Below are 23485 nucleotides of genomic sequence, written 5' to 3'. Positions count from 1 at the left end.
GGAAAGTTTATCCAAGTTTTTTTAATGTTTATTCTTTTATTTTTGAGAAAGAGAGAGAGAGAGAGAAAGCGGGGGAAGGGCAGAGAGAGAGGGAGACAAGAATCTGAAGCAGGGTCCAGGCTCCCAGCTGTCAGCACAGAGTCCAATGCAAGGCTCGGACCCACAAACTGCGAGATCATGACCTGAACCAAGTCAAACACTTACCTGACTGATCCCCCCAGGCACCCCTATTCAAATGGTATCTATACCATGAATAGAAAATGGTATTGCTTACTCCTAATAAGTAGAACTAAAATTAGCTATAATGAATATGAATCAGGGATACTAAGTTATCCCTGACAATTTATTGCCTTTAAATAGTGGGAAACCAGGCCCACACTTACTTGGTTGAAAAAGGAAAGATTAGCAAGACTTAGATATTAAAAACTAGAAATAAATAGACTTTCTCTTTATAAACTTAGAGAGCAAATAAAAATTGTAATGGGTCTGAATTTCTCATTGTGACATGCAATGTCATTTAATACTCCATCTCTGGACAATCTAAAATCACATCTCTCACCACTGGAAACTACAAGTGTCTGTAATCAACTCTACTCTTACCTCTTTACACAGAAAACGTAGAGCTGCTGAAATGGAAAATTAAGGTCTTTCCTTTCGATATGCAATAGCAATCATAAAAAGCCCATTTTATTTGGTAAAGAGAAGGAACCAGATGACAATACATAAGCACAGTGGTTTCAATATCAAAGAATTAGGTGAGAGAAAAAACTTAAGTATTTATTCTTTGAAAGCAATAAAGAGAAATCTTAAGAGTTACAAATTATTTTAAAAACTAGATCTTAAATTCTGCTTTCTTTAGCAGAATATCATGAATACAGTGTTTGATAATGTCATTCAAGTTCACCTACTTAATAGAAACTTATATTTTCATTTTTTGAAAGATGTAGAAAAGTAAAAAAAAATCTCTGGGTAGAAACCAAGTACAATCTTACCTGTGGCTTTGGTAAATCAAAAGTCTAAAAATGGAATGAATATACAGGACCCTACCTGTGGTGGTGGCCCAAACTAAGGATGCAGTAAGTTATAATAGAAAAATCAGACTGAAATTGCAAAATAAAATAATGAAAAAAAATAAATGCTACAAAGTTGGACATAATGAAATTTTCAATATGAGCAAGAAAATAGCTCTCCTGGATGGATTTATGTTAAATTGAAGCCTATTCGGATGGCAGAGTTAATATATTTTATACTCAGAATACCCTTTAGAAGATTTAACACAAATACAATAGTAAAAGTTAAGACAGAATTGACAAAGTGTACTTTTGAGAAATAAAAAACTAGATGGAAAATGATCCTGAGTAAATACAATTACAAGTGAAACACATCAAGAAACAGACTAAAATAATTAAACTTTCATAAAAAATGAAAAGGATTAACCAAAGACTAGCACAGTATAGTGCTGTATCATCAATTAAACTTTTATCAAAGAAAGTAGTTGTGAAATATTTTTATAACAAAATAAGTCTTTTGAAGATATATACTAGCCTAAGGATTTGTTATGCTAAATTAATAAGAAACTGATAATGTCCACTGATGAACAAAATGTGATTCTTTCAAAGCCATTCCATATACTATGTTTAGTTTAGTGTGCAAAAGTGAAAATCCTATTGAAATGATGGCAGGAGAAAAAAATTAATAGATTTCCAGTCATATAGTGTTGACAATGATAAACTGCACAAGAACTCTATCTATTGTAATAGTCTAAATTTCCATTTAAGAGATATATTGTTTTTAGGAAAGTAAAATATGATAAGAGTTTATTCTCTCTCTTATTAAGAATTCTTTACCCAATACATTTTCCCAGATGCTGACAAAAAGAAGGAATTCTTAAGTGTTGAATTATATTGACATACATTGATCACCATATGATCATTTGAGAATTTCAGAGCTGAGTTATTAATTATAGCCTGTACATTTTACAGATGAAGAACTGGAGAACCAAAGAGATATTAAGTGGCTTATCTTTTTTTATATATATATAATGTTTTTATTTATTTCTGAGAAGGACAGCATGAGTAGGGGAGGGTCAGAGAGAGAGGGAGACACAGAATCTGAAGCAGGCTCCAGGCTCTGAGCTAGCTGTCAGCACAGAGCCCCATGCAAGGCTTGAACCCACGAACTGTGAGATCATGACCTGAGCCAAAGTCAGATGCCCAACCAACTGAGCCACCCAGGCACTCCTAAGTGGCTTATCTTAATCAGAGCCAATTCTAACCCACTGCAAAGTCTCTGAGAAGAATATGCAAGTAGCAAATCTCATATTATTGTTTCACAAATAGTGTTTGGATTTGGGACTTCACAAGGAAACAAGTGAGAATTTAAAGAAAGTCACTGAAAAATTTCCTAAAAGAAAAAAGGATATAGCATAAAGATTATACATATGTATATATGACAAGAAAAATAAAATAGCTATAAAATTTTAAAATGTCTGCCTATATTTCTTTTTGGTCTGATTGCTGAGACTAGGATTTCCAGTCTATGGTAAATAACAATGGTGAGAGTAGAAATGTCTGTTCTGTTCCTTTTTTTTTTTTTTAAACATTTATTTATTTTTGAGACAGAGAGAGACAGAGCATGAGCTGGGGAGGAGAACAGAGAGAGGGAGACACAGAATCTGAAACAGGATCCAGGTTCTGAGCTGTCGGCACAGAGCCCAATGCAGGGCTCAAACCCATGAACCGCAAGATCATGACCTGAGCCAAAGTCAGACGCTTAACCGACTGAGCCACCCAGGTGCCCCACTGTCCTGTTCCTGACCACAGAGGAAAAGCTCTCAGTTTTTCCCCACTGAGGATGTTATTCACTGTGGGCTTTTCGAGCTTTTCATATATGGCCTTTATTATTTTGAGGAATGTTCTCTCTATCCCAACTTTGTTGAAGAGTCTATATTGTGAATAGATGTTGTATTTTGTCAAATGCTTTTCCTGCACCTATTTAGAGGATCACATGGTTCTTATCCTTTCTTTCACTGATGTGGCATATCACATTGATTGATTTACAACTGCACCAAAACACATAAAATAGGAATAAGCCCAACCAAAGAGGTAAAAGATCTACTCTAAAAAAAGAGGTAAAAGAAACTGAAGATGACACACACAAGAAAATGGAAAAACATTCTATGTTCATGGATTAGAAAAACAAATAGTGTTAAAATGTCTATACCCGAAGTAATCTACACATTTTTTTAAATATTATTCTTGAGAGAAAGAAGAGTGAGAGCACAAGTGGGGCAAGGGCAGAAAGGTGGGGGAGGACAGAGGATCCAAAACGGGCTCATTATTGACAGCAGCAAGCCTAATGCAGGGCTCTAACCCATGTACTGCAAGATCACGACCTGAGCCAAAGTCAGATGCTCAACCAACTGAGCCACCCAAGAAGTACCCCAGCAATCTACACATTTAATGCAATCCCTATCAAAAATACCACCAACGCTATTCACAGAGGTAGAACAAACAATCTAAAAATTTGTATGGAACTACAAAAGACCCAAATAGCCAAAGCATTCTTGAGAAAGAAAAGTAAAGCTGGAAGTATCACAACTCCAGACTGTAAGTCATATTACTAAACTATAGAGATTAAGACAGCCTGGTACTGCCATAAAACCAGACACATAGATCAATGGAACAGAATAGAAAACCCAGAAATGGACCCATGACTATATAGTCAACTAGCCTTCGACAAAGCAGGAAAAAAGACAGTCTCTTCAGGGGCATCTGGGTAGCTCAGTCAGTTAAGCATCCAACTCTGATTTCAGCTCAGGTCATCATCTCACAGTTTGTGAGACTGAGCCCCAGTCAGGTTCCACAATGACAGCATGGGACCTGCTTGGGATTCTCTCACTCTCCTCTCTCTCTCTTTCTCAAAATACATAAAACTTAATAATAATTAAAGTTCTTTTAAAGAGTTTAAGGAAACAAGTAGTGATAATCATAACAAATGAAAATATAAGGCAATTCCTAACTCTAGGCAAAAAAAGTTTTCTATGAAAATAAAATATTACACAACTTGACTCAGATGTGAACAATATTTATGTTACCACAGAAATACAAATACTGAATATTCATTTGACCCAAAATGTGATATAATTATAACGGCACGACAGAAGGAGAAGGGGTGATGCTGGAGGAGTGAAAGAGCTCAATCCTGTTCTTCAACAGCAGAGAGTAGGCCGATCACGTATAAAACAGAAAACCAAGGAAGAACAGCATAAACATATTTGTAGAAATAGGGAGGGAAAAGAAAAAAGCACACAGCTAAAACAACAGAAAATAATCCCCTCCAAGGAGTTGCATTTTCAGTGTGGGGAAAAGCAGAAGAGTTTGTTCTCTTTTTCAGTATAAACCAAAATATTTTGACTTTTAAAACCAAGGGCATGTTATTATGTGTTACTTGAAACGTATAATATTTTTCCACAATATTACCTTCTTAATTTTGAATGTACAAAAAAAAGAAAAAAACTGCAAGAAATAAGGTGGCATAAATCCTCAAAAAACTATTATACCCAGATCTAAATTACATATATCACGATTAAGCTGAATTTATATCAGAATGCAAGGACAGGTCAACATGAGAAAATCATTGTAATTTACTACATGAATGTCATAAAAAGGAAAATGACACAGTAATATCAATCAATAGATACAGAGAATGCATTTGTTAATTCCCAAAACCTATTTATGACTGAAAAAAAATCTTTGTATAAACAGAAACAAAAATTTCTTAGCACGATAAAAGTTATCTAACAGAAATCTAACAAAAACATACTTGAGAGAAAATTTAGCCACATTCCTTTGAAGTTGAGAATAAGGTATGAATGTCTCCCTCTCCTCCACCCAACAAAGTCAATGTTTCAGCCTATACTAGAGGTCCTGGCCGATATGTAAAATCAGACAATTTTTAGAACTAAGAGTGTTCATCAAGATTCTTGAATCAACAAAATAAATCAATCAACAATGTAGCAGTACATCAGAAGTACCAATAGAGACACCATTTACTGTGAAAATGGAAAATAAATACATAGAAATTAGACAACAATTAAAAACTTAAACTCAATTGGAAAATAGAAAAAGACCTGAAAAAAATTAAACCTTATTCACTGAGATGATTTAACACTGTAAAAACATCAATTTTCTGTAAATCAATATCAAAACAATTCCAATTGAACTCCTAACAAGAATTTTTGGGTAACCTGACAAACTATTTCGGAAATGTAAACCAAATGGTCCACACATAACTAAGAAAATCCTGGCAAAGAACAGAGAGATTTGCCTTACCAGATATTAATTACAAAGTCACTGTAATGGCAAGTATGGTTACTAGAATGGAAACAGACTAATATATCAGCTGACTTCCCTGGACATCCCACAGACTGACTTACGTGTCAGGCCATTTCTCTTACATTTTTACCAAATCTCCTATAAACATGGGTATGAACCAATGAGTTTAACACAGTAAAATTTATTGTAATTACTGTTATCTTTAGACTTCATTTCAATCGAGGGAGATTAACCGGGAAAATACTAGAACTCAAAGATCTAATAACTTCCATCTTCCTAAGATAGCATTTTGTAAAATTTCTGTCCCCAGTCTCTAAGTCTCCTTCATCATCTCTTCCCTCAACCACAGAAGAGTCTGCCTCTACCTGTTTGGCAAAGGGGACCTGGAAGGAAGACAGAAGCCCATCATATATCACATTATATTTAAGCCTGCATATTAAAGTTCTGTTATTTATGTAAAGTATATATAATATAGTATTTAATACACAGTTTTCAAAAATATTAGTTTCTTTCCCTTTCCTACAGGCACCCAGGTTGAGGTCTCTCTATACAACTTTTCAGCTAAGTCGTGCCCTAATTACGCAAACTGCAGCACGTGATGAGGGACAGCACATGAACTACAACTCTTCCATACTTGAACATGCATTAGAGTCAGGTGGAGAGTTTGTTAAAGCACAAATTGCTTGACTCCATTCCCAGGATTTCTGATCAGTAGGTCTGAGGTGAGCTGCTTTTATAACAACTTTCTGGGTGGTGCTAACATTCCTTGTCCACTGGCTACATTTTTGAGGAGTGCCCTAGAGAGAGCACAGGTTGTCAAGTGAGGGCCATTTTGTTCTCCAGGGAAGAGGAGGCAGTGACTGCATAAATTTTTGGTTGTCACAACCTGGAGAGATGGGATCAGGGGAAGAGGTAATCCTAGCACCTAGTAAGTACAGACCAAGGATACTGCTAAACACCCTAACACACAGGACAGTCCTCACAGCAAAGAATTATCTGGCAAAAAATGTCACTGATGCTAAGGTTGAAAAACCATCCTATAGAGTAAAATGTAGTTTACTCCAAAATATGACTTGACCATTCAGTTAGTCAAAGTTCTTCGGTGAGTTTCAGAAATTTGACATAATTTTCAAAGAATTATATTTTAAGTATTAAAAATTCTTTGAATTTTACTCATCCATGACAAAATCTTAGAAATATTAATATTTAAAGGTAGATTGGGCTACAGAGAGAAATAAGCATTTATGTAATATTATTGGTAGATTTCTAGTACAGAAATAAATTAACATTCATTGTGCAAGATTTTAAAAAACTAATTATATCAAAGGACTAACTTCCTTGAAAAATAAGGATCAATGTTTACTTCTTAAGCTGAGTGAAGAGCAAACAACTGTTCATTTGACCATGATGTATATTTAGTATATATATTTTATAATAACTTGTTTTAAGGAAAAGGAGTGATTGTAGCAGTAATCAATCCTAAGTAAATATATCTCAGGAAAACGTACTTTATATATACAAGCAGGTGTAGACACATATTGACATACATACTACACACTGCAAATGTTCACACACATGCACATGTGCACGTGTGCGCGCACACACATACAATACACATACAAATGAACTTACTCCAATAGGCTGAAATATAAGTCCATCCATTTCATGGCTGACTTCTTTGGCAAAATTTCCTTCAAGTAGCTATAAAATAAACACACACACTGTTAAAAATACAATAATCACTTAAAGCGTATTTTAATTTTTTGTACGCTTTATAAAAATTGCTTAATATATAAGCTTTAAGTGTGCTCGCTTCGGCAGCACATATATATAAGCTTTAAGAACTGAAATACAAGGGCTCATTCGATTCAACATCTGACTCTAGATTTTGCATCAGGTCATGATCTCACAGTCATGAGATTGAGTCCCACATCGGGTTCCATGCTGAGCATGGAGCATGGTTGGGATTCTCTCTCTCCTTCTCTTTCTTACCTTCCCCAGCTCATTTTCTTCTCTATAAATAAACAAACAAACTTACAAAAAAGGACTGAAGTACAAAATGGGGTAGATAGGTAATCTAGAGGGATCTAGCTAGGTTAGTCAACATATTCCAAGATATTTTTTAACGTATGAAGATTGTCATTTATGGCAGGCTAAATATCTTAAACCACAGTCATAACTAAAACAATCAAAATAATGGAGAAAATATGTTCAAAATATATTTAAATGAATTGCTGAGCCAGCACAAAAGGAAGGAAGACAGAGGCCAAAAGCAATGTGAAAACATAAATTGAGAAGTAATAAACACAAGGAATAAAGTATAAAACATGGACAAAAGAGGACACACCAGAGAAACTTGTGAGGAGATAGACAGAGGCTGGGGGCAAGGGAGACATCCCTGAGAATCTGTAATCACAAATGAGCTCAGACATGGGATTGCATTCCAAAAAATATAGTGTCTGTGTCTTACCCACATGCATAAGCAGAGGATTTTTAATTTTTTTTCTTTTTTGGCCTATTTTTGTTGTCTTTTAAGTATTTTTTTCAAGCAGAGAAATGCATTAAAAGGGATACACAGTATAAAATACAAATGACTGTTTTTTCAATGTCATCATTCACTAAATGATTTCTGAGCATGTAGCTTTAAATGCCTCTTTCACAGATTTTTATTACTTTGAAGAAATGAAGATGTATATCTCTGATGGAAGCCTTAAACACTGATTTCTGTATTTCAGAGAAAAGATGCACATTCACAGAGCCAGAGTCTGACCAACTTAGAGTGCAGTCGGGATAGGTCTGGGATTCAAATATGCCATATCCAAAATTTAAGATACACTGTGTGTGATACATCTCTTTTACCACAATCATATCCTCTTGAAACCACTACATCTACAGGGAAATCTGTATTCCAAAAGCAACAACCAAAATTTCATATTTATTTCACATGCAACAAAATCTGAATCTCCTCCCAAACTGTGGCTTCATCTTCTCTGCCATTTCATTCTTCAGAATCTGTAATTTCTGTAAACTGAAGGCAGTTCAGCCAAGAAAAATGAGAGTAATCCTAGTTTCTAACTAGTTTAAGACCAATTTGGCTTCAAATATCTAAATTCATTTAAAACTATAATGCTCCTTAGTCAAATTCAGATTCTGTCAGGGACAGAAATTAGGGAGCTGGAGGCGGGACAAGGGGGTTGGTAAGGAGTTAGTGTTTAACAGGTACATAGTTTTATTTGGAAAAATGAAAAAAATCTGGAGATGGATGACGGTGATGGCTGTACAACAATGTGAATGTCGTTAGTGCAGCTGACCATATGCTTAACAATGGTTAAAAGGGTAAATTTTATGTATACTTTACAACAGTAATGCTCCTGAAATTTTCTTGTTTTGTTTCTTCCTCTTATTACAATACAGCATTATTAAGTGGGGAGCTGGCAAACTGGGAATCTTAGAGCCACATTATCCAGAGTCTGGCCAAATGGGCAGAAACTTCAGGACAGTTCTGAGATTCATACATTTGTCTCCAGTGCACTCATAGGTTTAAATGACCTAGCCAATTGAGAAAGATATTTGCCAAAGTAAAAATTCCACGTGGATTAAAAAAACTGATTTCTTATAAATTCCTTTTAAGAGAGAAAAAATAAACCCTAAGCACTAAAGAGTCAAAATATCAGCTTACATTCTTGCTGGGAATATGGAAAGCAATGATAAAGCCTTTATTTCATATATGTGGTACATTTATCCTTGAGAAAAAAAATTTTGAAACTTGTACTCATATTGAGAAGTATATATATTAACACTTCCATGTTCTATATGTTTTTTTTTAATCCATGAACTACAATGGATAAAGTTTCAAGCAAGGGAGAAAAGTATAACCTTAATATTTCTTGTACCTTATCATGTAAGAAAAGGTAACCCAGTACATTCATAGCCCAAATTCTGCAGAGGAATAACACATTGAAAGCCAAATGCCACAATCACCTTTAAAAAAAAAAAAAGTGTTTTTTTGTTTTGTTTTGTTTTGTTTTTTTAATTTTAATTTAAGGTAGGGCTCAAACTCACGACCATGATATCAATAGTCCCATGCTCTACCAACTAAGTTAGCCAGGTCCCTCTAAAAAATTTATATTTTAAAGTTTTATTTATGTTGGGAGAGAAAGAATGAGCAGGGGAGGGGCAGAGAGAGGGGAAGAGAGAATCTCAGGTAGGGTCTGCACTGTCATTGCAGTGCAGTGTCATTGAATTCACAAACCATGAGATCATGACCTGAACTGAAACCAAGAGTCAGACTCACAATCAACTGAGCCACGCAGGTGCATCCCGCCCCACCAAAAATCTTTTCAAAGGCTAAAAAAATGTGTTCTCCTTTAATTACAGGAACATCATCTACAGGAAGTAAACAAAGCTTTTCCATTCTTAAATCAAAAATCTCAAATCTGGGGCACCTGGGTGGCTCAGTCAGTTAAGCGTCCAACTTCAGCTCAGGTCATGATCTCACCGGTTGTGAGTTTGAGCCCAGCATTAGGTTCTGTGCTGACAGCTCAGGGCCTGGAGCCTGCATCAGATTCTGTGTCTCCCTCTCTCCACCCCTCCCCCACTTGCACTCTGTCTCTCTCTCTCTCTCTCTCTCTCTCTCTCAAAAATAACTGATCATTAAACAAAAATTAAGTCTCAAATTCATATAACAGATCATTCCTGTAATAATATAAAATAACAGTACAGAGGTGGCAAGACTCTAAATAATATGATGCTGCCTGTTGCAGAAATGAAAGTAACTTCATTTTTTAATTTTACTCTAACTTTTTACGAATCAAAAACCTCTTTGGTCAAAACAAGAAACACTCCTTTTTACTCTTGTTTTACTCCTTGTTGATTACTGCAGATTTTTTCTATACTTAACTTTGTATACTTAACACATCAACATTTACAGTACCACCTATCATGCATTAAAGACCAATAATAAAGTGTTGTTGTGCTTGGTTCTTAAGATATATCATTCAAAATACATAATTCCTCACAAGATATGTATGTTTGAGCTTTGTATTGTTATTTAACTTGCCACAAAAGGAAACTGAGGCTATTAGAGATTAGGTACTAGCTTCAAGTAAAACAGCTAAAAAAGTTAAATCACTCAGAACAGACTGCAATTAAAAATAAGAAAACAACCAAAGAAAGACTTCTTTGCCTCTGATAAATGTTCCAAAGATATTTGCAACATCAAACAGACGTTGGGGGGCGGGGGGGTTCTGGGTGGCACAGTCAGTTAAGCATCTGACTTCCACTCAGGTCATGATCTCACAGTTCATGAGTTCAAGCCCCACACTGGGCTCTGTGCTGACCGCTCAGAGCCTGGAGCCTGCTTCGGATTCTGTGTCACCCTCTCTCTCTGACCCTCCTCTGCTCATGCTCTGTCTTTTTCTCAAAAATAAATAAACATGAAAAAAAAAAAAAAAGCCCAGACATTAAATGCATTGTACCTTGTACTGTATGAGAAAGGTGCATGCAAAGGGAAATAAAATGCTTAGAGGGGGAAAAAAGACTTTCTTAGGAATAAATAATATTCTAAAAAGTTTATTAATGTTGTATAACTTATCATTAATGGATTTACTAAATCATTAGTATTTGAAATCAAATATGTAAAATATGTTAAATTAAAAATACTGCTTTTGCCCATTCACAATTCTTGAAAATTTATCCTAACTTGTTATGGGCATCTTCTATATATCACTGCCTTTATCATTAGAGCAAATATTTAAGTCATTTAACACGTTTCTATTATTTTCACTCCTGTCTCTGAGTTACAGCATATTTCAAATTACACATGAGGCTTCACAACAGATATTATCCCAAGTTAAAAGTACCAACTGAATAACATTAGTAAAGTTTTTCTCCCTTCATTCATTCTGTATGTTGTATTCATAATCTTAAAATGTTTAGCTCCTTTAAAGTCATCTCGGGGCACCTGGGTGGCTCCGCTGGTTAATCGTCCAACTGTGGCTCAGGTCACAACCTGGGGGTTCATGAGTTCAAGCCCTGCATCAGACTCTCTGCCGCCACTTTGGCTCTGCTTCCAATCTGTTTTGGATCCTCTGTCCCACTCTCTCTCTGACCCTCTCCTGCATGTGTGTGTTTTTTTTCTCTCTCTCTCTCTCTCAAAAATTAATTAATTAAAGTTATCTTTAAGAGGCTGGTTTAAGGGAAAGTTTCACTTTCACTTACTATAAAAAGTGTCAACAGAATGTTGCTTCTAATCTGACAATTATAAAAAAGCAGATAATCTATAAAATCATAACCTTGGTTACGGCTGTTACAGAGCTGAGGCCTCCAGGCAACAGGATAAACTGAATCACAAGGTCTTCCAAAGGGAGATGAGACATAAACTGATTCACCCTTGGGAGAATTCACCTTTTGTATTGATTCTACTTTTGGCAGAAATTGTTTTATGCTCCACACTCTTAATAAACCCATTAATAGCATTCATGTGCTGAAGGAATGTGTCTGGAGCATCAAAGATACCTATAGAGCAACACAAACCCATCTGAAATAGAGAAAAGACTGATTCAACCACTAACTGCCCCCTTCAAATGAGACCTATTAACAAACTGAAAAAAGAGATATACCCATCACTAAGCACAAATATATTTACCTTATCTCTATTGTTCAAACAGGAAACAAAAAACAAAAAAAAAAAGTATCTAGCAACCTATAAAAAAAAAATCACATATACACAAAGGAAGAAAAAAATTATCTACATTCAACAGGTAAGACAGTCAACAGAACAAGACTCAGACATGGCTCATGTTTTAGAATTATTGAAGACTTTAAAATAACCTTAAATAGACGAAATGCCCACCAACAGATGAACGAATAAAGAAAATGTGGTATATATAAACAATGGAGTATTACTTGGCAATCAAAAAGAGTGAAATCTCATCATCTGCAAGTAGGTGGATGGAACTAGAGGGTATTATGCTAAGTGAAATTAATCAGAGAAAAGACAAATATCGTATGACTTCACTCATATGAGGAATTTAAGATACAAAACAGATAAACATATGAGAAGGGAAACAAAAATAATATAAAAACAGGGAGGGGGACAAAACATAAGATACTCTTAAATATAGAGAACAGAGGGTTGCTGGAGGGGTTTTGGGAGGGGAAACAAGCTAAATGGGTAAGGGGCATTAAGGAATATATTCCTGAAATCACTGTTGTACTATATGCTAACTTGGATATAAATTTAAAAAACAAATAAATTATTAAAAAAATAAAATAAATTTAAAAATAAATTAATAAAATTAAATAACCTTAATATTTTAAAGAAAAAGGTGGAAAACCTGTGTGGACAAATGTGGAATTGCAACACAAAGAGATGAAAACTATAAAAATGACACAAATGGAAATGTAACATATAAAAAAAACATACCAAAAAAAAACAAAAAAAAATGTATCAGAGAAAAGAAGAATGCTAATCAACTGGATTATTGGCAGACTGAACACAACAAAGTAAAGAATCACTGAAGATGAAAGAATCTTGAAGAAGAAAAGTGTAGCACTTCTTCCAACTGAAATATAAAAAAGGTGATGGGGGGGCGCCTGGGTGGCTTAGTCGGTTAAGCGTCCGACTTACGCTTAGGTCATGATCTCGTGGTTCGTGGGTTCGAGCCCCGCGTCAGGCTCTGTGCTGACTGCCAGCTCAGAGCCTGGAGCCTGTTTGAGTCTGTGACTCCCTCTCTCTCTGACCCTCCCCTGCTCACGCTGTCTCTCTCTCTCTCTCCTAGAAATAAATAAAATGTTTAAAAAAAAAAAAAAGGTGATGGGGAGAGGGGAACAATTGAGAATCAAAGACCGGAGAGATTAAAAAGATAGAACACCTATACAATTGGAGTATGATTTTAAAAAGGAAAGTGATAAGGAAACATGAAACAGTTGGGGGGGAAAATGCCTCAGATTATAGCAAAGTTAAACACACATATGCGCATGCATACATACACACATTCCAGTGGAAGCCTAGAGAACAAGAAGAAGGATTTAAGAAAACAGTATGTACAAACTCCAGCAAGAAGGAAAACAACTTTACATGCAAAGGTACAAAAATGACAGTAGACTCTTTGTCATGAATTATATAAACCAGAAGATAGGAGAACACCAGTTTAAAAGTACTAATAGAAAAACTGTAAACTCAAAAATCTTTACCAAATGAAAATATCTTTAAAACATGAAGGCACCATAAAAACATTATTCAGACTGATAAAATCAATTTCCACCAGCTCAGAATACAAAAGATTTTAAAAGAAAGTTTTCTGGCAGGAGAAATAAAATATGGACAACAACAACAAAAGCTGCATCTAAATAAAAAATAGGAAGAACATCAGAAATGGCTAAAAACTAGATAAAACAGACACCCAGGACTCCAAGATGGCTCTCCACCATCTTGGAGAAGAATAAGCAACTCATAGATGTCAAACTAGAAGAGCACTCAAGCTGGATACTGATGCAGATTTCACCTTAAAGGCACTGCCGGAGCATTTCAGAGAGGTAATTACCAGTATTACAACAAGTTTGTGAATATGAAGAAAGGAGGCATCACTGGCATTTCTATGTGTTGACAGCTATGTGCTTTTCAACTACTGTCATTACACGGAACACATATGAGCCCCTCTGCAAGCACCACTGAAGAGGGCCCGGTGTGGAGGCACATTCACATTACTGACCATGACCTTTGCCTGGCCCCTTTGACTCCTTTCACATCTTAATTGAGAATTAACATCGAATAAAAGATGACTGGTGAAAAAAAAGGAAAAAAAGAAAAAAAATGGTTGAAAACTAGAATAAATATAAAATACTTGTTCTTAACTTCTTTAAAAGATAACTAATTATAAGAAAAATATTAAAATATTGTGTGTCTTATAACATATTTAGAAGCAAAATATGTGACAGGAAATGGAATGATATTGTTGTATGGGTCTTACCCCAACTTTAAAGCGATATAATATTACTTAAAGGTAAACAGTGAACGTTTAAAGGGATATACTATAAATCTTAAAATGACTCCTAAAATATAAAACAAAGGTTTATACCTAATATGCCTAAAGTAGCGCTATAATGAAATCCAAACATCAAGTAATCCAAATGATGTCAAGAGGGAAAAAAGGAAATGAGAACACATGGGCAAATTGAAATCAAGTAGTAACGGGGTGGGTCCAAAACAAGCCATAGTAATAATTAACTTTAAATGGTATAGGCATCCCATTTAACACAGAGAGATTGTCAAGTGGAAAAAAAATCAAGACGAACTATATGCTGTCCAGAATAAACCCATTTTGTACATAAAGATTCAATTACATTAAAAGTAGAAGGACAGATTAAATTTACACAGTGTTACAGCTCAATTATACCTCAATAAAGCTGTTTGCATGGATAAACAGAAAGATAAATGTAAAAGGATAGAAAAGATATTAAATCCTAACACTAATGAAAAGAAAGTGGCTAGGCTATATTAATAATAGACAAAGACTTAAGAATAAGAAATATTACTAGAGATAAAAGGACCTATAACAATCTTAAATGTATATGCACCTCAAAAAAAACCTCAAAATGCATTTTTTTTAACTGACAATAGTTAATAAAATTAAGGTAAAAATCCTCAATTATACATGGAGAATTTAAGACTCTCCTCTGTGTAAATGACTGAACAAGTGAAAAAAAGTAGAGGTGAATATGTTTTGAAAAGACTTATGCTTTGGGGCGCCTGGGTGGCTCAGTCAGTTAAGCATCCAACTTTGGCTCAGGTCATGATCTTGCAGTTTGTGGATTTGAGCCCTGTGTCGGGCTCTGTGCTGACAGGTAGGAGCCTGGAGCCTGTTTTGGATTCTGTGTCCTGTTCTCTCTCTTCCTCCCCAACTCATGCTCTGTGTCTCTCTGTCTCTCAAAAATAAACAAACTTAAAAAAAAAATAAAAAAAGTTTTTATAAAGACTGATGTTAGAGTAAGCAGTTAGTTAGGTTCTAACAGGATTCCTGGAGGCCAGCAAGGAAGAAATGAAGGTCAGCTCCCTGGAAAGTCGGAAGCCTATCCTAGCAGCACTCCAAAACAAAGCCACAGGAAGCCTTTAGCAAACCAGACAGCCCCAAGAAGGCTGACAAAAGCCAAAAATCCCTGACCAAATAAGGAAGAAACAGCATGAAATCCCCACCCCAAGTAATGAGTATTTTACCCTCTAGTTAACAAATCTCAGAAAGAAAGAAAGAAAGAAAGAAAGAAAGAAAGAAAGAAAGAAAGAAAGAAAGAAAGAAAGAAAGAAAGAAAACGAAAGAAAGGAAAGGAAGAGGAAAAGGAAAGAAAAGAAAAGAAAACAAAAGAAAAAAGAAAAAGAAAAAGAAACTCAACTCCCAGGGCATATAGCTCCTACATGCACCCACTCTTGTTCTCAGGGTTGTTCTTTTGCAGGCTCTCACTCTAACTTGCACATGCTTTCTCCCTCTCTCATTGAAGCTTGCAAGTTCTCATCTCTACTTTTCACTTAATAAATTTTCTCACTTGTTATTCATCCCCTGTGCTGCTTCTCTGTCCTTGAATTCATTCTTGTTAGAAGACCAAGAACCTTCTGTGACTCCTTCGTGATTGGCTGGGTCAAGGCCCCAGGGCCTGAGGTCTCCCCAGGTCACCCAGCACCACTTAATAGAAGACCAGCAGACAGAAAATTAGTAAGAATATAGAACACTACAGCTGCTCTGAAACAACCTGACACAGCTGACATTTATAGAACACTCTCCTCAACAACAGGAAAAAACACTTTTTTCCAAGTACATACAGCACATTTATAAATCAAAGTCACACAAAATATGTTCTCTAATCACAATGAATTAAATTAAATATTAATACGAAAAAGATATCTGGGAAAACCTCCCAATGTTTGCAATCTTAATAACATGCTTCTAAATAACCAATGAATAAAGAAATCAAAAGGAAAACTTAAGTATTTCAAACTGAATGAAGATGAAAATATAGTAACTGAGATTTGAGGGATGTGACTAAAGTACGCTTAAGGGAATTTATTACACTAAATGACTAATTAGAAAAGTCGTCACAAATCAATGATACCAACTTCTACCTTAAGAAACTAAGAACTCTATAGAGAATTCAGGAAGTTCCAAAAATGAAAAGAGCCATGTGGACTGAGATCGTAAGTTCAGTGAAGAGAACCATGTACCCCTAAGGTGAAGAGGGTACCATCTCAGCTCAATGGATGGCAGAGAGGTTGATGAAATGTCTTGATGAACTGTCTCACAAGCTTTTAGAGTTGGAAGTTGTGGTTAGAAAGCAGTATATGTGCATTTAAAACTTCAAAGTAGGAACAGTAGCCAGAAAGAAGCTGCCAAAGTGAAAGTGACTAAATCAGAAGAAAGTCACTGAGATGAAAATTGCAAAGAAATGGAAAACCCAGGGTAATAAATAGATCAAACTAAACACTAGGGAAGATGTATTCAATGAGGGTGATGGGTGGGCAGTCTGAGAGAATTTAAGCCAGACACAATCTCTAAGGAAGGAATTGTTAACCAAGGAGCCAAAAAGAGTTTCCATATACATAGTAAAATAGGTTTTATTTTAATAACTTAAATAGCAGATAATTTAAAAGCTCTTGTCTCTGGTATTACATTCCAAGTTAAAATGTTCTATACTTTTAGGCTACTTTGGTTTTTTTCCTCTTCTATATTTTAAGTAAAACTTATTTATGAGTTGCCCTGGTAATTCTTACATAAGAAGCGCTAATCTGAGTCTTTCTTAGATAATTTGTTGGATGATAACAACTCAATAAAAATAAAATTTCAATCAGTGTTCATTAGACAGGTATTTCCTGACTGCCTACTAATGCTAGAAACCCAGCCAGCTTTAAGGATATTGGGGACCCAATGATAATATAAGCCTAACCCAATATGCCTAAATAATACCTTAATTTTAATTTATTAGTGAAAACACTAAATGCAATGATACAATTAACCATTTCCTGTCAATCTTTATGCAGAGACACCGCTCAATTTAAATTACTCAAGTTGTTTTTAAAATGCTTCTAAGAGATTTCTTAAAAAGCTATCTTACTTTTAAATTGTAAAAAAATTAAAATAAAATAAAATAAAATAAAATAAAATAAAATAAAATAAAATAAAATAAAATATAAAAATTTAACTGCAAAACCCTGGAGAAGCTTTAAAGTGGAACATGTGGTGAATTATCCTAAACTACGATACATTCCTTTACAGAATTATAACCTTCTTATTTTCCACCAGATCAAATTAGAAGACAATTAGATCAAAGGTAAAGTAACAAACATAATATACCAAATAATTATTAATGAAGCATTATAGTGTGTCATAAAGTTTTACTAATAAATTTTTAACTTACTTACCTAGGAACATAATCTTATCACTTGAATACCATCAGAAACATCCTAGAGAAGGCATGCAACTTTCTATTGACCATAGATTGGTGGAAATGACAAAGGTTATACGAGGTGATGGACTCTGAATTGACATTTTATGTGTCTATGAATCAGAAAGTAATTGGAAATCAAATCTTTATAAATGCATAAGGAGATAAAGATAATGCAAAAGGGCTTGAAATTAGAAACATAAGAAACAAAACAGAAACTGCAAAGTTACAAAGCACAGAAAGGAACCTTTTAGAAATAAGTAAAATGATAGCTTAAGACTACAATGAAGAAGAAAATGAATCTGCAATGTAATTTAATTGGGAATGCAAATCGGCAATATCAATTCATTACAATAAAGAAAAATACACCAAGGGAATACTTAAACAAGAAAAGAATAAACAATCTCCATTTTTCCCTTCTGGACTGTTCTACTCATATCAAACATTATCTGAGCAAATATCCCCACACAGCCCCAAGTGACTGCCTGATAATACTAAATACACTAGGTTATATCTGCTGATTATTTAAATATGCTTTCATAACTCCCCTAAACTTCATCGCTTTATTTTTACCAATCCTCCCACTATGGAAATTTCCACTCACCTAGACATTATTCTTCATTCTTTTTCATTCCTAAAGTCTAATTTCAGATTTAGGGTAAGACTATTCAGTGCTTTCATACCCTAAATACCCTTCTAATCAATGCAAAATCATTCTACAAAACTCATCCTTCTTGCTCACCAAAAAGCCAATATCATTCTCTCCTTTTGAAAACAATGATTTGGGGCGCCTGGGTGGTTCAGTCGGTTGATCTCACGGTCCATGAGTTCAAGCCCCACATTGGGCTCTGTGGTGACAGTTCAGAACCTAGAGTCTGCTTCAGATTCTGTGTCTCCTTCTCTCTCTGCCCCTCCCCAGCTCACACTTTTGTGTGTGTGTGTGTGTGTGTGTGTCAGTGTGTGTGTGTGAGTGTGTGTGTCAAAGATAAATAAACAATTTAAAAAAAAATTTTTAAATCATGATTTGTGGGGTGCCTAAGTGGCTCGATTGGTTAAGCATCCAAATCCTCATTTTGGCTCATGTCATGATCTCACAGTTCATGAAATGGAGCCCTGCAATCTTGGAATATTCATTCTCTCTCTCTCTCTTGCAATAACTACATTTTTTAAAAAATGATTTGATTTCTATTATTTACCAATGATGATTCAACAACTGTATCATCCAAGTTAGCTAATCAAAATATAAATAGCTTCTGGAATACTATCATTGTCTTTTTTGTTAACTCATATTACTCAATTAAAATTAAGCATAACAGTTCTAATGAACTCCATGTGACAAGTTAGAAAATCTTAAGAAAAAAAATATCAGGGAAATAGATGTTCTCTATTATTTTTGGTAGCTGTCAGTCTTACTTTCACCAAAATTCCCTCATAATTCTACAAAATAAAAGTCAACTCACCCTCAGGAAACAATCAAAGTTCTTTGTGCCAGACTTCTTTTTAATATCATAATTGAGGCATCATTCATTTACTCAACAAACATTCATTTAGTGCCAATAACTGACAGCCATTCTATCAAGTGTTTGAAATTTAAAAGAGATCAGGCCATTTTTATCCTGGCAGAACTAGTGTCAGGGTCTAGCATAGAGGTCTCAAACTCAAATACTTGTAAGTGCCAAGCCATGACCCTCAACAGGACTGGGTATAAGATACCAAGGACTAGTAAGAACTATGATCAACTAGACAGCACGTCCTCATCTAAAAACAAACTCAATGTTGTTTTTTAACTATTATGGGAGCTTAAATTTTCTGGAGCCTACCAGCTTATAATTTGTGGTTAATATGGATCTAAATACAATAAAATAATCATTTTATAGTAAGGACCTTTAGTAGAGTTGGTTAAAGACTTCTAAGAAAATAGAAAATTATAATTTCATCTCTCATTCAGTTATATTCAAATGTTTACTGAGTACTAATTATGTAGCCATGAAAAAGAGAGAGAGAGAGAGAGAGAGAAGGAAGAGATAAAATATCTAAACCCTATGTGATGTGCCAGACACTTTTCTAAGCACTTTATACATAGTAACTCATTTTAGCAACATAACAATTTTATAAAGTAGGGACCATTATTATCCCCATCTAAAAAGTGAAGCTTAGAACTTGCCCAAAGTCACACAGCAAGGAACTGAGAAGCCAAAAATCATTCTGGCTCCAGAGTCCATGTTCTTAACTACTTTTCTATACTAGTGTGTTCACATTTCTAGAAATTTTCTCCTAATCTCTTGTCTAGGTTATATGCTCCTTTAACATCCTCTCATAGCACGCTGTGCTTTCTTCCATCACAGGATTTTCCTCTTTAGTTGTCTGACTACCAAATTGAGCTGTGAACTTTTCAAGGTCAATAAAATCACACACATATTATTGAATCTTCAGCATCTATTACAGTAATTTGGTACAAAGTAAGCTCTCCATTCCATAGATGTGTACTAAATAAATATAAAGTGAATAGTGCAGTTTTGGGAACAATAAAAATAAGCCAATAGATACAATTAGACAGAAAACACATGGAATGTATTATCCCAATAAACTGTAAAATGAAAACATAAAAAATCGTAAGAGAAGTTTAAAAGCTGATTATTAAAGGGTAAGATATTTTTAAAGATGAAATCATCTGTCGTAGCTAATAATTTTCTCACAAACCATCCCTTATTACCTTCATTATCTTCAGCAGAGATAACACTAATAGGGTCCTAACTAGTCTTTTTGCTTGTAGATTAATTTCCTCTCTCCAACCTATTTCTACTCACCTCCACTATTTAAAACAATCTGTTGTAAGTCACAGTCACAACTAAAAGTCTTTAAGTCCTCCTCACTGCCTATATAGTCCAACCTTCTTTAGCATAGTTTTTAGTGGTTTGTGGTTTTTTTTGTTTTTTTTTGTTTTTTTTTTTCTGAGAAACCCCTCCTAAGTGTTTTTCGGGATGTTTATACAGACTGCAGCTGGTAAAAAAGAATAGATGAATATTTTCTTTGTGGGTAAAAAAGCATGGCCTACTAGTTTAGAAGAGTATTATACACTTTTGGAAAAAATTAAAAAAACAGAATTAACAATAAATATGTGCGTAATGCTAAAAGAAAATTAAACTACATAAGTGGCTGGTCTGCATATTGCAAAAAAAGGAAAAAAATTAGAGAAAGAAACAAAGAAAGAAGTTAAATATTTATACCTTTAGCATAAAGGTGAAATCATCATGAATTTGAGGACTTTCAACAAAGAGCTCTACGGTAAACTGCAAAACAATACTATACCTCACTCAAAAATATATCCATTATTTGAATACAGTGTCCTGAAGCATTAACTTTATCAAAAGAGAGGTCCGGGCTTTGCCCTCTGCTACTGAGAGATGATCTCTAGGACCCTGAAATGTCCTGCCTGACAAGCACATTTTTGTTTGCTTGTGGTGTTTGGCTACCAGAGACGCTAAGGCTGTGATTTACAATGGAGACTTTGGAACATGCCATATTAGTTTCTCCCTGCAGAGAAGTGGAGACTAAATCTATTAGTCCTAATTTTCAGGGGCTGAAGGCTAAAGGTCAGCCATGCAGGCAATATGTGACCGAACTACAACATAAACTTTGGACGCCCAACTTGCAGGTAAGCCTCCCTGGTTGGCAATACTGGTTGGGCACTGTCATGTGTCTTACTGAAGTAAGCAATGTTGTCCTTGACTCCCTAGGAAGAGGACTGCCAGAAAACTCACATTTGGGTCCCTCCCAGATTTTGCCCTTTGTGGTTCTTCTTTTGTTGTTATAAAACTGTAATCATAATTATGGTACTTTCCTGAATCTCTGAGTCATTCTAGTGATTATCAAACCTAAGGGATCTCCCAGGAATCCCAGAATTTGTAGCCAGCAGGTCTGAGGCAAACGTGGGCCTGGCAGCCAAAACTTAAAGCTAGTGTCTGAAGTGACAGCAGTCTTGTGGGGACTATGCAGTTGGCCCAAGCTCATAGCAATAAATTTTTGTCAGTGGATTTCTCTAGTTGATACAATTTAAACTGCCCTCAAAGTCATAATGGTCTGCAGGAAAACATATGATTTCCCTTGTTGGGCATTACTGCCAAGAGGCTGCTCAAGAAGTTGCAGAATTATAGAATGATGCTAAAGTTCCCCCGTCAATTTTTAATGGGTAAAGTGACCCAATTAGCCACCACAGATGAGACCTTCAAGAGACACTGACTATCTCTGAATGAAGCTAACCCATCCTGGGATTATCAAATGGCATTTACCTGAAATGTTCTATAGCCTAATAAAATATAGAAAAACGGTAGTGAGACCTTGAGAAATAAACTTTGCTTTTCATAATATACAAAGCATATAACATTTCCCTTATTCTTTGTATTAATGTCAAACTAACATAGAAATAGAAATCACATATAAATAGTGAGGGAAAAATCTGTTATAAGACGGCTGACAGGACTGATAAAGGAAGTCCAGTCCCTGCCCAAAGACTTCCCTTCCGAGTTTTCCTTCCCACCTTGCTTGCCATGGAAACAGACTATAAACTGTCGCCTCTGCTTATGCTCCAGGCTCAAACCCCTGGAGAGTGATCTCCTCAGAGCTCACCAGTGTGAAAAAAATCTCCTGCCTTCCAAGATCTCCAAGTGCCACTTGGTTCTTCTGCTGGGTGATCCAGACCAAATTCCGTAACAATAGGACCTAAGATTTATATCAGGAATGCTGTATAAAACACTTCATGAACAAAATAGCAAAATATAGTATACCTCTGTTAGTCACTTTTTTCTCCTGGTACTTAAAGTTAGGCATTCATCAACAATTTAATGCACCAAAGCAATCACAAGGTTCACTGAAATTTTACATAACACCTTTAAGGATTTTTTGCTTTCATTAATTATATTATCATTAGCCTCCTATGTCCAACTTAAAATTCTTGTGCATTCTCTTTCATGCATCTACTTACAGATTCTTTCCCAGAAAGGCCTCAGCATACTCAGCATACTCATGGGGAGAAGTTTTCTTCTCATGAGGTATACACATGTGTGAGTAGTATAGGTGGACCATATGTGCATGCACAGGTCCTAGGCTAAGACCAGAAATTCTAACGACATCCAAAAAGAAAGGCAAAGATAAAAAATAGGGAAAGAAATGAAAATCCTTGTGAATGAGGGAGGAAAATGGATAGAACTAGTGGAAGAAACCCATGGCTTATGATGGGGTGTTTGACACAAAATAATAGGTTTCAGAGAGAAGATTAGCAAAGTATATTTCAGTACTGGAAAAGTAATGCACTTAAACCAGCAATGACCCCACTATGGATTATTACTCTTTTGTTCTTAAGTATATAAAACTATGAGTCATTCAAGATTCTACTTGAAAATAACATTCAAAAAAATCTTTGGGATCCTCCTAGAACCAATAATAAAATCTAATCACATACTGATAAAATACTGATCTACAACACATCAATGTTTTTAGAAAAGGTAACCCAGATATGTGAATATTTAAATCTCATCTTTTTCGGGATGTGATCATAGTCTAAAGGCCAGGGTAAGGGAGTGGGGGAAATGGAGAGTGCTGCAGGCTGAGGGAAGCCACCTCTCTCATTATTTCCAAACAAGAATATGGAGACCTTGTACTTAGCATAAACAACCCTGGTCTAGTGTGCATAAAAGGAATCCTAAACTTATTTAAAGCTTTCA

At 35.2% G+C, this 23485-nt stretch overlaps 1 protein-coding gene across 1 annotated transcript in view; it reads right to left on the bottom strand.

The window, feature by feature from the left end:
* The window catches only part of RNGTT (RNA guanylyltransferase and 5'-phosphatase), a 325730-nt gene that overhangs the window by 154360 nt on the left and 147885 nt on the right, over positions 1 to 23485 (bottom strand). Inside the window, exon 13 of the mRNA XM_039232163.1 lies at positions 6969 to 7037. Within this exon, the coding sequence (XP_039088094.1) occupies positions 6969 to 7037 (69 nt within the window). The remainder of the gene's footprint in view (positions 1 to 6968; positions 7038 to 23485) is intronic.

Source organism: Hyaena hyaena, unplaced genomic scaffold (genome assembly GCF_003009895.1).
Source record: "Hyaena hyaena isolate Hyena2069 unplaced genomic scaffold, ASM300989v1 scaffold_66, whole genome shotgun sequence".
In the NCBI taxonomy this organism is placed as follows: Eukaryota; Metazoa; Chordata; class Mammalia; order Carnivora; family Hyaenidae; genus Hyaena; species Hyaena hyaena.
This window is presented reverse-complemented; position numbering and strand designations above follow the sequence as displayed.